Raw genomic sequence first — 16,270 nt, forward strand, 5'->3', positions numbered from 1 at the left:
TGGATTTCAGTAGCATTTTTGCTAGATCAACATCTTTTTGTTAGGAGCAGGTGATTATTTACCTCCTGAAACCTGAAAGTGGAAGATTCTGACATTATTTCATAGTAAATATTTAAATTTTGTGGATAGTTTTAGTTTTGTGTAGAGTGGAGCAGCTGAAATGCGAGTGCCTCCTCTAACAGAGGTTGAGCAGTTTCCTTAACTGTTTGGAAAACTCCTTTTCGACTGCCTGTTCAGTTGCTTTCCCTTCTCCGTGTAGGGTGCTCTCCATCCCTATTTAGATACTGCTCAGATTTTCATTACTTGAGTGTGTTCACTCTATTTAACACCTTGAGCTCCAGTTTCTTGTTCAGGCCTTTCAAGACATTTTCGTCAGAGCTTTGAGCATGCAGTTTAAAAGAGGGAAGGAGAAATGTGGAAAAAGGGGTAGGAGGCGGTTGGGAAATATGCTGACAGCTTTAGTTGAGCTGGCTACTCAGGAAGCCTCTCTGGAAAAATGGGTGCAAATCCTTTATTACCATCAGTAACTGTACTGTTTTGATTAGTAGTAGTAGTACATGGACAGTCATCACCCTTTTTATTTGGATAAATCTGTGCATGCTTCCTCTTGAAAATTCCCGTTAATAACCTGACCTCGCCTGTCTGCCTGTGCTCGCTACCAAATGTCAGGCACCCCTTATTACTGGGTGGTCTCCTCCCCTGGAACAGCAGCGTTGGCTGGTGGTGCTGGAGGTGCAAGTGAAGAGCAAGCAGGGAAGTAGCTTAACTTCCATCTGAGTGACATTTTCTTTGCCTTTTTGCTGTGGTCAATAAAAACACCACAAAGCGTGTTCAGAATATCAGCTGTGCTTTTCTGATTGCAAGGGAAACATTGACATCCTGCGCTAAGAGGTTTTTCCAGATATAGCAGCTTACTAATCTGTACCTTTTCTTAAAAACATCTGAGGAATTTAGTGATCTATTGAAAGATTCTGGCTTTGTCATGTTGTGCCTGGGTGGAAGACTTACATGCAAGTGTTGAATAAGACTAAAATGGGAAAAGAATATGCCAGTGGAATGATAAATAATTGGCCTGCGTTTACTCAGGCAGTAGATTCTTGTGACATACACGATGACAAGTTTTGCCCAGTAACCCATGCAGAAAGCAGCTTTCTCTGAGGTGCTGTCTTCAGTATGTTGCAAGACCAATCTGCTTTAGGCTGCACCTGCTGCATTCTCCAAGAGCAATCCTACTAAGATTCTTCTAGCATTGGTAATTGGGGAAGGTCAAAGTGAACCAGGTCATGCCGCAAAACTCCCAAATGTTTATTTCTGAAGAGACATCCCTTTTAAGCATTAGTGTGCTCAGTGGTTGATATTGGGTCTTCAGTATTATTGGATAGTTTGCAGAGGAGCTTTCAACCAACAGATCTTTTCCCATTGCATAACTGACAAACTGCAAATTCTTGATGGAGTTTTCAGGAGAGGGAGCTATAGTATTCAACAGCAAGGGTGCTGCCAATCTGATCGGAATGTGCAACACTCCATTTAAATTTAGCTTTCCGTCTTACAAATGGACTGCTGTGCATGCTCACTGTACACATGCATGCATCCTCTCTATCTCTCTTTTTGCTAAACTGTACTCATCAACGTTTTTAATATTATGCATGGCAAGCCTTCCTGACAAATGTGATAGACTGTAAAGAATCTGGCAGAAATCAATAAACATCAAGCAGTGAAGAATTTAAATAGTAAATGATGACAGCTTCTTCAGGTTAAAAATCAATAGTACAGTGTTGAATGTGGTCTTGGATGCCACAATCAGGTCATGCTAGGCAGGTGTTCTCTTTGCACAGAGACCTCCAAGGCACCTTCAGTGCAGCGAGAGTAAGGGAGGTGCCAGCATCCATTTAAAGAAGCCTGAGTCCATGTGTCTAGTTGGGGTGAACCCTGCAGCCGTGATAAATTGCACGGAGATAAATGCTTTTTAAAAAATACACTTAATTGCTGTAAGAACACATCTATATGTATCCCATAGAAATTGGGCTGCAAAGTCAGCAAGGACAGTGCTATCTGAGGTAGGAGCTCTGTGTGCGTGCTCCTTGAAGAACATGCAGGAGATACTAGCGGTGTAGGACACGAGGCACCCTCTGTGCATTGCTCACCAATGCTCCCGGCTTCTCATCCCCAGCTACCAGTTGGACGCCAGGTCTTTTATACTGACTCAATAGGCCAGTCTTGGTTTTTTCTTTTACTGCAAAAATGTACTTGGGATGTATAGGGGAGACTCAAAATAGAAGTAGGTCACTAACTTCTGGAATTTATTTTTTTCCTATTTTGGGGGTTGTGGTGTGTGGTTGTTTTGGGGTTTTTTTAGTGTCTGTAGAAAACACATAAATTACTCTGTTGACAGTATCACAGCTATCAACTGGCAGTGGAGACCCATTCTGCGTTTTCCCATCCTCTTCGTTCAGTTTTTTAACTTCACTCCATCAAACTGAAGAGTCCCAGCACCTTGGTGTCCCTTGTGCCTGTGGCGTTTAGTACTTAGTATTCTTAAAGCTCACGCTGTTTGGGATCTCAGTCAGCTATGGCTCTATTCCCGAGTACTTTCTCCAGCACAGTGTAAACTGTAAGCCAGTGTGGTGCACTGCTGGAGTTCAGCTGTTCTTGTGGGCAGATTAAACCTGCTGGAAGATGGACACCATGAGCAAATGATGTCAGATTTTTCCGAGTCTCTAATCTTTGAGGTTCCTAAACAACAACAAAAATGCCGAATCCCAGATATCCTGTTTTTTAATTGATTTAACTGTCAGGCTTTCATAGATATAATATAAAAATATGTCCGAAAAGATCTGTTAGAGTTGTTGTGAAGGGCAGTTTACTTCTCCGATGTAACAGAGAATCACATTTGTTTGAGAATTAAAAGTCATTCTGACTAATTTTTTTTTAATAAAAAATATAATTCTGAAGAACCTTTTTTATATATGTGTATACAGAGTGACCTCTTACTCTGGATATTTAGTGCTTTAATATGTCCATAAGTTTCAGGATGTGCCACAATGTTTTTAAAAGTAATGTACAATGTACATGTGGGCTATTTGTTTTCACAAAGAAGCCTGTTTTTCTTAGTGTGTAGATTTCATGTTAGATTTAAAAATAAACTTGTATGTTTTCTTTGGCTTTGAGCCCACTTGTAACTGTAAGTGCATTGATTTAATATGACAGCTAGCCTGTCTATCATGATAGCCCTCAAAAAAATTCCTGCTCTGTTTTACAGTTGCTTGGGAAGACAGCTCCTCCCGTGAGTACTGAAGCAACATGGGGTTATCTGGGGACAGCTGTAACTTGCTTAAGTTTTCCAAGTACAAATGAAAGTCCATTCACTACTACTGATTATTTTCTGGATCTGTAGGATTTGTCTACTGAATTTGCTCATATGTTTTGATTCTATAGAAGTTCAAAAGACATAAAAGTAGCCTCTTTTTTTTTTTTTTTTTTTTTTTTTTTTTTGTCTCTGTTAAGAGAATTGGAGGAAGTAGAAGAAGGAACTGAAAGAAGAATTAATTTCCTGTGCATGCATTTTTGAGGTTTTGGTAACCACCTTGATTAGCTATTCTGACCATTTTCACTAGACAAAAATGTTTTCTAAAAAAACTTACAGGAAGATTTTGTCAGGATTTCTGTTTAAATCATGAAGAGAGAAGAATACAGGAAATAAAAAAATCAGCAAATAGAAATGCCTGTTAATCATGCCTGTGTTACAAATACAGTAGCATGAAAATCTGTTGCGTTGAGATCAGTGGTGGTTTGTTTTTCAGGGTCTGTCCATTTAAGGTTTATGGTATACAAATTCATTCTAGTGTCACCCTTTTTGGAAGAATAATTTTTAAAAAGAAACAAGCCCTCTCCAAAACTCCCAACAAACAACTCCCACTCCCCCAAACTCCAAAACCAAAAGAAAATTATATAAACCAGTTCTATTTCATATTTAGCTGGCCAAGCTAAGAATTACTGTATCTAGGGCAAGTTGCTTCTGATTAATCATTGTGGAACTGGAGGTTCGTAACAAAATAAGAAAATATTCATTCTTTATTAGGGAAACAAAGACAAATTAGGAAGAATTTGTCTTAAGATCATTTGCAGTAATTCTCCTCCTTTTGGGAGAGCTTAGCTGTGCCCTGTGTTTTTATGTTGTGTCTCATCTGATGTAACTGTGTTGTCACTTCAAGGGTGGTCACAGATTCATCCCTTATACCTGTGTATTTCTGCTGATTCTTGAATCAAATCAAATGATCATAAGACCATGGGTCAGTGAGATTAGTCAGCTGATCCCAGAGGACGTCGTTGTACTAGGAAAACATCATTTGCGGGGGAGGATGGGGTGGTGCGCAAGAGTTGTCTTGGTCGTTTTTCTCACCCTGTGGATGTGCACTCTGGATCTGTTGTGTGGCTTTTGGGGAGCGAGCACAAGTCTTTTTTCGCGGCAAAAGCCTGCACCTGCATCAGTTAGGCTGAATGTTTAACTCGTGGCAGTATATAAAGTGGCCATTTGGTTCAGTTTTACGTGTTCTGTAAATGTTATAGGATTGGCATGCAAGTGTAGAACTTCTTACAGCTTGAATGCATTAGTGTTCTACTGTAAATGGAAATACCCGGTAGTTGTCCACTGCCACTAATCCTGAGTGTTGATGGTGTTCAGTACAGTTTGAGGGGAGGGGGTGTTACAGAACTTGTCGACTAGTATAGAAAGAAGGAATATAATCTGTTAGGATACAGACTTTACTCCTTTCTTTACATTTTTTTAATGTTTTAGCCAATTCAAATACCTTCCTTTTCAAGTATGATCACCCAGAATAGAGTTAAGGTCACTGTACTCAATAGGAAGTGAAACAGCACATAGCGGTGAAACAGCAAAAATCGGTTAGAGATAATACAGGGGTTTGATAATGGTGTTTGAGGAAGGAAACTTCCTGATAAAATGTGCTGAGTTGCAGTTTTGATGACAATTTGTTTCGTTCTTTGTTTGTAAGTGAATTTATATGCAACTGAGGGCAGAAATAAAGTTATTTAAATATGATTTGACTAATCTGCTTACTGGCTAGATGTCCTTATTGTGTGATCTTCATGTTTATAATGTGTCTACATGGAGACACTGACTGAAGCAGCTGACATGGAGCTTAAATTAAAAACACATAGAACTTTTTTTTTAATGGTGAAGTCTCTTCTGACTTAAAAGCTTTTTCTGTAATATTCTGGTTAATTTACTTAAGGGTTGGCTTAGGAAAATGTCTAGTACTTGGTGTCTTTCCTTTGCAAAGTATACAAATGCTATGTGTCTAAAAAAATTCAAAGAATTCAATAGCCATTTTACATTTCATCATATTTTTATACATTAGTGAGCTCTGAGTCAAATATTTTTTCTATCCTTTCTGCTATCTGATCACTCAGGAATTTGTTTTTAACGGAGGATGTTTCCCTGTGCTCTTTTTTAGTGAAATGACAAAAACAGTGGAGATTTCTGGGGAAGGTGGACCCTTGGGAATACATGTAGTGCCCTTTTTTTCATCTTTGAGTGGAAGGTAAGATATTTTCTGCATTGCTCAAGAAATGTATTATGTATTAATGAAAAGATTTCAGTTGTGGTTCTTTTACAATACCTGCTATTTAACCATAAGGAGATGAAACGCTTAAAAGAAAATTGGTTTATGATACTCTTTCATTACCAAAATATTTACTAGTCTAAGATACATACAGAACAATACCAACCTCTTTTTCTTATGTGTCCTTTTAGTTGCATCTGGTTTTATTCTCTGAATGGTTAAGCTAGGCCTTCTGTAGAATAATAGTAAAGGTGTGGGGGCTAGGGGGTTAGTTGGTTTTTTTTGTGGTGTTGGGTGGGTGTTGGGGGTGTGTTATTTTTTTTTTGTTTGGGGTGGTGGTAGTTGTCATCAGTGCCACCACCCCACCCCCCAGTTGGATTTTTCTGCATAAGTCCTTTCTTAGTGACGTATCAGACAAGAAATGTCAAAAAATTTGCTTTCCTGGTCATGCCTCATATTTTTCAAGCCACCTTTCAGATTTGGTTGTAGAGCATTTATAAAATGTGCACTATACCATGAACTTTTTTTTGTCACAATACAATTACTTTAATTATAAATGATTTAGCATAGTCTGTTGAGATCACAAAAGCCTATTATAGCAGCATGCTCATATTGATGTACTGTAGTTAAGACTGTGTCAGCGTTTTCATTATAACTGTTTTCCAAGCTATGTAACTCAAATGTAAAAAAAATTTAAATAAATAAATAAATAAATCTAGGCTGAAATTTGACATACAGAGTCTTAGTTGGAGAGTTAATTTGACACTGGCAGCCCTGAATAAGAGATGGGAAATTGCCAGAACCATTAGTGACACTACTTTATAGTAAAATGGCTGCCTGTAACACAAAGACAATTATTGCAAAAGTAGAAACTGTCTAATTCTTAAATGTTTTTTTTTCACTTGTCAACTTTAACGTGGGACAGAGAATGTGAGGGATTAAGTTGCCTTGTAAAGATCTGTGTGTGTAAACACTTTCTCAGCAAGATCTGAGTTTGTAAGTGGACCCAAATTCATTCAGAATGTTTTATTTGCCAAAAGGGAAACTAGATGTCCACCTGCTGCCTGGAAAAAAAGTCTTCACTGTCTCAAGAAGAAAGCTGGTCTTTGATGGGAACTGTAGAAGATCTGAGTTGTGTCCTTGATTTTGCAGGCTGCCTATTTGTCTTGAGAAGGGCACTTGTGTGTTTTATCCCACCATGAAGCCCAGACAATAGTTCTTTGTTATAGGTGTGCCGTAGGGGTTGTAGTGTACACACTGTATTTCAAGATCATTAGGTAAAAAATGTGATGAAATTGCAAGCTATTAAAATCAGTAATTATTGTGACTGTAACACTGTTCTGTACTGAAGTATCCCTGTGTTGGGTGCAGCTTTTGAAGACATTCATGAAGAAAAAGTGACATGTGTGTTGCCTGCATGTTAATATGTCCTTATTTAGTAATGCTTTGGGGGATTCCTCAGAACAAAGGGGGTTTTCATAAGAGGGACTACTTGTTTAAACAGTTATCTTGAGATTTTAATGACCCCTGGCAGAACCGTACCAGTATCTTTGTAAAAGCGCTAGAGTGGCTGAAATCGCTCATCCCTCTTACTTTATCAAGCCTGAGACTAGTTATGGATTTTATTTCTTCATAACATGGGAAAGTACAGAAGAGCATCTTTTATTACTGATAATAACGTGATACAATTTGTGGGGGCATGCTGGCTGTAACTAACTTGGTCTGGTATTTCAGTTGTAAAGTTATCTTCTAATAAGGTAATGCAGGCTTTAGCCTAGTGCTGCTGAGAGCAGAATTTTTCTAGAGGTAGTTAAAACATTGTATTAATTTACAAAGTCTTAGTTTATACAGGATCTACAAAACTAATGGAAATAATTTCCCCCCTTTCTTTTGCACTTAGATACCATTAAAAAGGGAAATTAAAATTTAATAGCGCATTAAGATAATGCTAAAACTGAGGCTGTGGAAAAAAGTAATGGCGCAATGAATTCAAGCTGCCACAGCATATGTAACTCAAGCCATTCATTGGGGTACTACAGCGCACACAAGTTTCCGACAAGTGAGCAGTGCTGTTGCATTACATGGATGTAGCATCTAAGCACAAGGATTAGGGAGCAACCGACTTAATTTGTTATTTCTTGTGTTTCGCTGCTGTATTGGTTTGCATCTTCACATAAGTTTATTTCATTAGTTCTTAGGGTTTAGGGGTTTGATTGCCAGTAGTTTGATGTTTGTCATCAGTAGGGCTGTGCTTCTCACCACCACTGCCCCTTTGAATCCTTAAGTGAAGGGTAACACAAGAGAATCTTTATGGGATAAATTAAATCATTTTCTTCTGGTAGATGTTTTGAAGAAGTAATATTAAGTAGGAACCAAGTTTTCCCTTAAAGTACGTTGATATGACAAAAAGAAATTTTTAAATCTTATTATACAGTGAATCTAAATCAGATGCACAGTGAATATAGTGTCATTTGAAATAGTTAATGGCATGCTGTGAATCTGTTGAACAGACTTAAATATAAGGGACAGTCATGAATTTGAGAAGAAATACAAGACTTTGGTTTTGTGACTGGAGTGCTCGCACGTTGGAAATTGCACATCAATATTTTATGGAGTATAACCCATAGAAAATGGTCTCTAAAGGTCATCTGTCTGATGCTGATATGGTATGGAAATTTAGTGGATAAAATTTGATCATAAAAGGTCTTCACAAACACGCAGTTGTCAGGTTTTTTGGACATTATACTGGTATCATTGGATATATCTATGTTGAGTTGTAGTCTGCAGTACAGAGATGCTTCAGAAATAGCTTAGTGCTCGCAGCAGAGTTGACCAAACTGGAATTTTGCACCACCCACAGCTGTTCACTTAACACATTACCAGAAGTTTCGGTGCTGCACCTCAGTTCGCCATTTGCACATAACCTGGCAACAAACAACTTTAGGTTTTGATATTCTGCTGCTCTCCTGCCATATGAATAAATATCATCGCTGTCATGTATCAAAACAAGGGGCTTTGGCATCTGAAAATTTTCAGAGATTTTTCAGATGTGGAAATAGTGGTTATTTTTTATCTTATTCTAATGCTCATTTAGTTTATTACAATCGAGTTAGAAAGTTGTTTTTAATCTGTTTGTGCTTTTCTTTGGAGCATGAAGCAATGTAATCTTACTTGGTGGCAGAAAAATACTGTGTAAGATACATGGGAATTTTTAACTGGATGAGGAGATCTAAATGTTTTTCTCTGTTTCTCCAAGTATGATATATAGGACTTAATGCTTCCCGAAGTTCTAGCGAGTAGTATAGCATTAGTGGCCAGCAATTTTTCTTAGTGCTTCTTTCAATCCCCTCCCTTTAACTAAAGGGTGAGCTGGAAATTCTTTCTCTAGGTTAAGCACTTCATAATGGTCTACTCTATCTCATCTCATACACAATAGAGATTAATATCTATTTTTAGTTGCTATAAATTCATACCAGCAGAATAAGGATAGTTTTCACTTTTTTTTTTTTTTTTTGGCCTTTTAGGATGCTGGGACTCTTCATCCGTGGTATTGAAGAAAATAGCAGATCGAGGCGTGATGGACTTTTCCATGAAAATGAATGCATTGTGAAGATTAACCATGTGGACCTTACAGATAAAACCTTTGCACAGTAAGTGCTGGTTTACTGATGCTTTTAACTAGCCAGGATTTTATATAATGCTGTGTTTTATTAAGTGATTTGTGCAAAGGGATTAATATTTATTTCAGATAAAATGCCTGTAAAATTGCTGCCTGGCAGAAACTTTGTCGTTTTCTTTCTGAAACCTCCAAATAAGGTGAAACTTGAGGAGAGGAATCTTGTAGTCTTACTGGACCTATTGTGCTTACTTAAATTTAAATAGCATTAAGTTTTTTAATAGTTATCTTCACTGTCTAATTCTTCTGTTATTTCTTCAGTCTTTTCTTTGTTTTTCCTTGTAAGACCTTCAGAATGAGTCAACATTGCACCATGTTTTTTAGAGTTCTTTTGCAAATAAAATATTCTTTGTGCTGCAGCTTTTTGAGCTTTTAATTTTTTAAAAAATATTAGTACTGTCCAAGTATGATTGGCTGAGCTAAATGGTAAGTCTTATCTCTCACTACTTTTATTAAAAATCTGATAACATTTATTATCTATCTCAAATTACTTTAACAGGTTGCTTTGATCCGCTGTGAATTAATGTGACATTGTTGCACAAAAGAATAGCCTCTCAAATTTCACAGATATTTGCTCTAGTAATTAAATAGTAATTTGTTTTTACTTTTAATCCATATGTTTAGACAGCTGAGTGACTGTTTATAATATAACAAAAACCTATTGAGGTCTCAAGGGAGTTCAGGCTTAACTTTCTAAACAGTAAGCCAAATGTTCAAGGTTTCTAGACTAAAATCAAATACGTAATTTCACTGTTAGGGATAAATATTTGCAAAATAGGTTTTCATAAATCCAGCGTAGTTCTGTAGTATAGGTATTAACATGTTTCTGAGAGAATGATTTTTGCCTCCTGATAGGTTTAGAGTTGCTGCTTTCTGCATATTTGGTGGTACGTGTATTCTGAAGTGATAGAGTACACGCCATTCTCTTGTACCTGTTAAAAGTTCCTACGTAAGATACTAGCTTTATTAGAACATTAGTGTTGCTGCCATATTAGAATGTTCATTGCCCCATTTGTGTAGTTTTGTAATGAAGACGTATCCTTCTCAAATGGGATATTGCCTGAATCACAACCTCTCTTTTCAAAATTGTATGTGATCTTTTCTTTACAAATTTCTTGTATCCCTTGTGTTTTCTTCCGAATGTAACTAGATCTCCAGAGGCTTTAAGCCTATGAGATGTATGCGGAGTGTAGGACTGCATATTCTTCTGTAAGTTTACTAGATTTTGGGACAGTTAGAAATACTGCAGTAAAACTTCCTGTCCTCTGTCAGGCTTTCCTTCAAAATGACAGATGCAGGACACTTTGCTTTCTCTTAAGTTTGTGTAAAGTGTTGGGAGTTGGATGTTTACAAAGGCAATTGTTAGTTTAGAGAGGCCAGTCTTGTTAGGGGATGTCTCTGTCATTGGCAGAGGGAGAGAAGTGACTAAAAGGTGACTGAGAGCAGAGCCTTACTTCGTAGGTCTCAGCCACCGTTATGTTACAGTAACAAGCAGTGTGGTTGCAGTGGCGTTGGATCTGAGGAGAACTGTGGGCAGTGAGGACTCAACATCCGTTTGGGGACTGGGGGGAGTATTTTGGACAAGTTCTAGCCTGGTCTCGTGTCCTGTTCTGGAATAGTCTTCTGCATCATCTCTCTCCTTGGCTGTTGAGAATGGCTAAAGAAAGCAGCTTTCCAGGTTGAAATTAATCTCAGTGAATATGCCTTTTAGTTTTCATCTGTCATAACATATAAGTGTCCTAACCTGACAGAAGTCCAAGTTACAGAAATGCGGTAATGATAATGGATGTGTCAAAGTATTGTCCCAATGACTATTGACCTGGAAATAGTCATCAGATTTGCTTTTTGGATTTTGGAAATCTGTTTGCTAGTTTCAAACTGACATTTCTTCATAACCCTTGTAAAAGGTGTTTTAACACTTCGCAGAAACTGTTACATACTGTTCCTTTCTGTTTTGAGCAGAGACTTCTAATATTGCTCCTGATAATTGCTACTTCTGCAGCTGTAATATCTGCAGCCTACTTTCTGTATTCCCATGTTTATAATAGTTTTATATAGACTGTTGGTCTGCTTTTTCATTTGCTGTTAATCTATTCAATTACATTCTGTTGTGTCGCAGAGTTTCTAGCACCTCTTTTAATTGACTCCCTTATTTCTTTAAAGTATGCATTTGGGGTCTCAGGAAATGTAAATTTCTCCATCCATTATTTTTTCTCTTTGAAGTGCAGCTAGTTATTTTGCCCCTGAAGACTGCATTTAGGCTTTCCCACAGGATGTCTTGTGTTATTTCCACTATTTTTTGTTTGAAGGAGATCTTATATTTTCTCTTTCATATATTTAAATATTCATCTCCTGAAACTGAGTTATTAAATTACCTTGTAACATATGACCAAGTGGCTAGTTGCAAGGATGAAGATGAGGTGTGAAAGAAACTCGGTCAGGACTTCACATCCTTATTCTGGGAGCATGCTCTGGTTTCGGTGATCCAGGCAGGGTAAGGTCTGTCCTTGAACACCTTCCAGGCTATAGGTTGAGCAGGTGACCTATAACCCCTGCAGACATACTGAGGGGCAGTGCTGTTACAGTTCTGAAACCTAATCCTTCAGTGTGATGCTGGAAGAATACCTCCCCCCAACACTCTCTCTGCTACCGTTCTCTTCTAAGTTTGAGGTTTCTCTTCTGGCAGTGTTCCCTTTCAGGGAGTGTGGTTATTCTGACTTTTGGTGCACATACACTCGGTGTGGCCAGGATGGTTTTTTCTCAGAGCAGTATCCGTTGGGACTGCCTCCTGACTTTAGTGTCTTCGTGCTACCAAAAGCCCTACTGAAACAGCCCCTCCCTTCCACTACCTACAGCTGCAAGGTGGAGGCACTGTGCGGCTCTTGGTCTAGACAGCAGTAGGTGTGTATTCAAGATTTTAACATTTGCGGGGGCTTCGTTCTATATCAATGTAAAATATTGTTTCTTTTGGGAATACTTTCAGCATCAGCTGCTGTTGTGTAACTGAATGTAAATCCAAAGCCAAGACTTCAGTAAAATACTGACTTTGTCTGACAAATACATGTGAAAGAGAGGAGATAATGTAGATTGTTCTCAAAAGGACCCCATGATTTATATAAAGACTAATGTGGCCGTTACTTCCCCTGTTGACCCAATACTGTTAAACGGCAGTTCTTGATTTTTCGTTCTCAAAATGTTCTTCAGCTACTACTTCTGTTTGTACTTGAATTGTCTCTTGCATATGGAAGAAAATCAGTCTACTTCATCAGAAAGTGGTAGAGAACAGCGTAGAAAGAGAGAAGTCTCCTTTTGTTCCTTTAGAATCTAAGCTTGGTAAAATGTCTTAATTGACCAATTCTATGGGTTATTCAAAATCCAGGGAAGGCTTTATGAACAGTTGCTTTGGCCGGCTTGTCTTAACTGCCTTGCAATCATGGGAACCCAAATGTCGTATTGTTTTACCATGTTGCCAGCTCAAGGAGAGCAGTTTCATTAAATGCTGTAACACAGTTTCTGGTGTTGAAATTGAGCACATCTAGTCAAGTCCATATATCCACCTTATAAGAGGTCAGTGCTTGAAAGATGTGAGTAATACCTATCTATTTATCCATTTATGTAGAAACACACAAATAGTTGCACCTTTTTGGTCACCAGGTTTTTTTCCCTGATGTCTCTGTATCCCATATCATACTTTTCTATTGCACCCTCTGCAGTCACAATATTTCTTCTGAAGATGTCCATATATCCCATACCCTCATCCTTTTTTATTGCTGTGGAATCAGCCAGCAGTAGCAGTAGGGATGATGAAGGAATCTGAGGGGCAGTTAGTGTGTACTTGGGAAAAATGGAGTCTTGAGCTTGCTTAGAGTAGATTTATCCACCAGAGCAATTGGTCATAAGTGCTCAATGTGCCTCTGTGCCAACAAGGAAATATGTAACAAACGCACACTTGAAAAAAAGGAGCAAGCTGTTACTTCAGGAGCCTTTAGATGAGCTTTTGACATCAGAACTTCCCTTCCTGATGCTCTGCATGAAGAATTCTGTTCATTAGTTTATTCTGGCTGATACGTTTTCAGCTATTCCTACTTGAAATGTAAGGAAACACTGTAGTTTAGAATTCTTACTTCATGTGTACTTTTTAGAAAAAGGACACTGTAGATGTGAAGGTAAGGTTATTTCTTCATGTTTAAGATATTTTTTTTGCCGTATTTTCTGTAAACAAGTCCTGATTTGTTACGTGAAGTTTTGTAACTTTCTTTTAAAGGGCTCAGGACATTTTCCGTCAGGCAATGAAATTTCAAAGTGTCATCTTGGAAGTCCTCCCTCCATGCAATCGAGAACAATATGAGAAGTCTGCTATTGCTCCTCTTTGTTTTCTGGATAATGAAGAAGGAGTTCCAAAAATAAAGATTCCACCTCCTGTTCATCCAAAACCTGCTCTGAAAACAATTAATCTTTCTGGAGCAAGCACCCTGGAGTCAGGGGTACAGGCAACACTACAACAAACTAAGAGCCCCAACCTCACACGTCTGGGTAGAAAATCATCTTCTCCCTCGCTGTCTCCCCTTCTGGGCTTTGGCAATAAAAAAAATGCAAAGAAAATAAAAATAGACCTGAAAAAAGGTAAGTCTTTGGAGATGAGATGATTAAAAATTCTGTGTCATGTTCTGTATAGTGATACCTTTTAACTAAATCAGTGACATTTAAAGTACAATCAAGTTAGTCACAGTTTAGATGTTCTAAAACTTTCAAAAGGTAGAGGAATGGTAATGTTCGTGACAGTCAGCTTCACATAAATTTTGGATGCATGTTATCCAGACCTACTGATTTTTAAAAGATCTCAGTTACTGATCATTTGGAAGGTATTACATTAGCAACACGCAATATTAACAGATGCTTCAGCCTTTTTGCAAGTACAGAATAAATATTTGAACTGTCTGCTGGCAGCCTTCGTTATTTTTATTCATATCTGCTAATTGACCACAGTGCTGTTAGGACATTCTCTTAAAGACATGTTTGAAAATATGCTCTGCTCTGCTTCATGTTATCCAAATAGTTGACCACAGATTCACCTGTCTTTCCCTATTTTCTGCAAACTTTTTCCTTCAATCTGTATTTATTCAGCTGTCAGCAGGACAGATTTTGTATGTATATCTTTAATTGTTGCTCCATGCAGATGTCTGTCTTTGCATGGAGTAACAGGTTTGTGCACATGTACTAAAATGTGCTTAGGCAGATCCCAATTAGCATTTATATTTTCTGTTTAACTTCTGTCTCTGATTTGGCTGAGAGTTAGATTTGATACTAGAAGTGGCCCTTTTATAAACTGTCTGTAGCTTTATTTTTTAACACATAACAAATGCAATCAAGCTGTTGTTTCTTAATTTTTGTTATTTCTTAACTTAAATCACTCATTTTTACTTCTGAACTCTTCAGCTTTGCGTTAACAAAACGTACTTCAGAATTTTTCTCATTTTAGATGTAATGCTTTTAATTTTGAAACTTTGATTTATATTTTTAGCAATTATAGGAATGTGATACTGACACGATGATATCTCTGAAAATTATCGGATGGGTAGCAATCTTGTTCAATATAAAAAGATTTTTATGGACCCTGCTATTCCTGGGTGATTTTGGTGGCTTATAAGCAATACTTGCTAATATTGATTTTACTCCCTAGTTATTTGTTAAAACATTTGTCTATTAACACTTGAGGTTGTTTATTTCCAAGCAAGAAACAACTTCGCTAATGGAAGCTTTGAAATATCACTTTGTCATTTCTTAACAGCATGTTGTCAGCAGTTTTTGCATTCAAATCATGTGACATTTTCCACTTTTCACCAAGTTTCAGTAAAACCTGCTAAATTATATTTGTGCTCATAAATAAACAATTCTGATTACTCTGATTTGTTTTAAAGACTATTGACATTAATGTGAAGACTGATACTAAAACCACCTAGAGGGAAAAGGTAAATGCTTTGAAATTGGAGTTCTTGCTTGTTTTGCTTTATTGTGGGCTATCCAAATGTATTTCCATCTGTAGCTGTTGCAGGAGGATTTGGGCATGTGTTCTGTTATTGATAGAATTCTTCTCTAAACCATGCAGAAAATAGGCTCATGTTTACAGTTTTTTGTTTGCTTTCTTCTTTTAAGAGCTAACCTGAATGAGTGTTTGTGATATGTTGCTGACATTGTTTACTTACTTTAAATGACCATCATTTGTTTGTTGACATTTATGTTGGGAGTTCTTTATCTGACGTTCTAGGTCCAGAAGGACTTGGATTCACTGTGGTTACCAGAGACTCTTCAGTACATGGTCCTGGTCCAATTTTTGTGAAGAATATTTTACCAAAAGGTGCAGCAGTAAAAGATGGTCGTTTGCAGTCAGGAGACAGAATCCTGGAGGTTAGGATAAACATCCATCGTATTTGCATTGCTGGGTATTGGTCGCTGGTTTTGGCATAAATATTTTATTTCCTTATACATACTACTGATGTATGGAATTACAGTTCTTGACCGTGGTTTAAAAACGTCTCATGACTTTTGTTTGTCAAGAAGAATTTTACACTGCAAGTTTGGAAAACCGCGTTTTTCACAAGGGTCCATGGGATGTTTGAACAAGGGGAACGTGATAACGTCTGGGTTTTTAAAGCACATAAGTGTATCAGTTTAGAAACAAAACATGTCTTGCCCCTTCAGCCATGTCCAGAAATCTCAGATTAATATCGAGGTGGCTGAGTGCTCATTTTAAGGCAATTTTGCTCAAATTGGTCTTTTTAAAATGGTCTTTTTAAAATTTTCCAGGTATTTTGTGACTTACAATCTCATCTAATGGGGTTATTTTTACTTACTAACCTCAGAAAGCTCTTAAGGTAAACAGTTTTAATTCTTAGGTCTGGTTTCTGTAGTTTTCATCTTCGGAATGCTTTACAAACTAATTAAGCCTCACAAACCCCCTGCAAGGTGGGTAAGTACTTCAGAGCTGCTTTAACAGATGGTGAAAATGGGGGGC

General features: G+C 37.6%; 1 protein-coding gene across 1 annotated transcript in view; it reads left to right on the forward strand.

Annotated features, from left to right (window-relative positions):
* Positions 1-16,270, forward strand: part of PARD3B (par-3 family cell polarity regulator beta) — a 412,598-nt gene that overhangs the window by 176,831 nt on the left and 219,497 nt on the right. Inside the window, exons 6-9 of the mRNA XM_040604211.1 lie at positions 5,475-5,561; positions 9,107-9,232; positions 13,523-13,881; positions 15,524-15,663. Coding sequence (XP_040460145.1) covers positions 5,475-5,561; positions 9,107-9,232; positions 13,523-13,881; positions 15,524-15,663 — 712 coding nt within the window. The remainder of the gene's footprint in view (positions 1-5,474; positions 5,562-9,106; positions 9,233-13,522; positions 13,882-15,523; positions 15,664-16,270) is intronic.

Source organism: Falco naumanni, chromosome 8 (assembly GCF_017639655.2).
Source record: "Falco naumanni isolate bFalNau1 chromosome 8, bFalNau1.pat, whole genome shotgun sequence".
NCBI classification, from domain to species: domain Eukaryota; kingdom Metazoa; phylum Chordata; class Aves; order Falconiformes; family Falconidae; genus Falco; species Falco naumanni.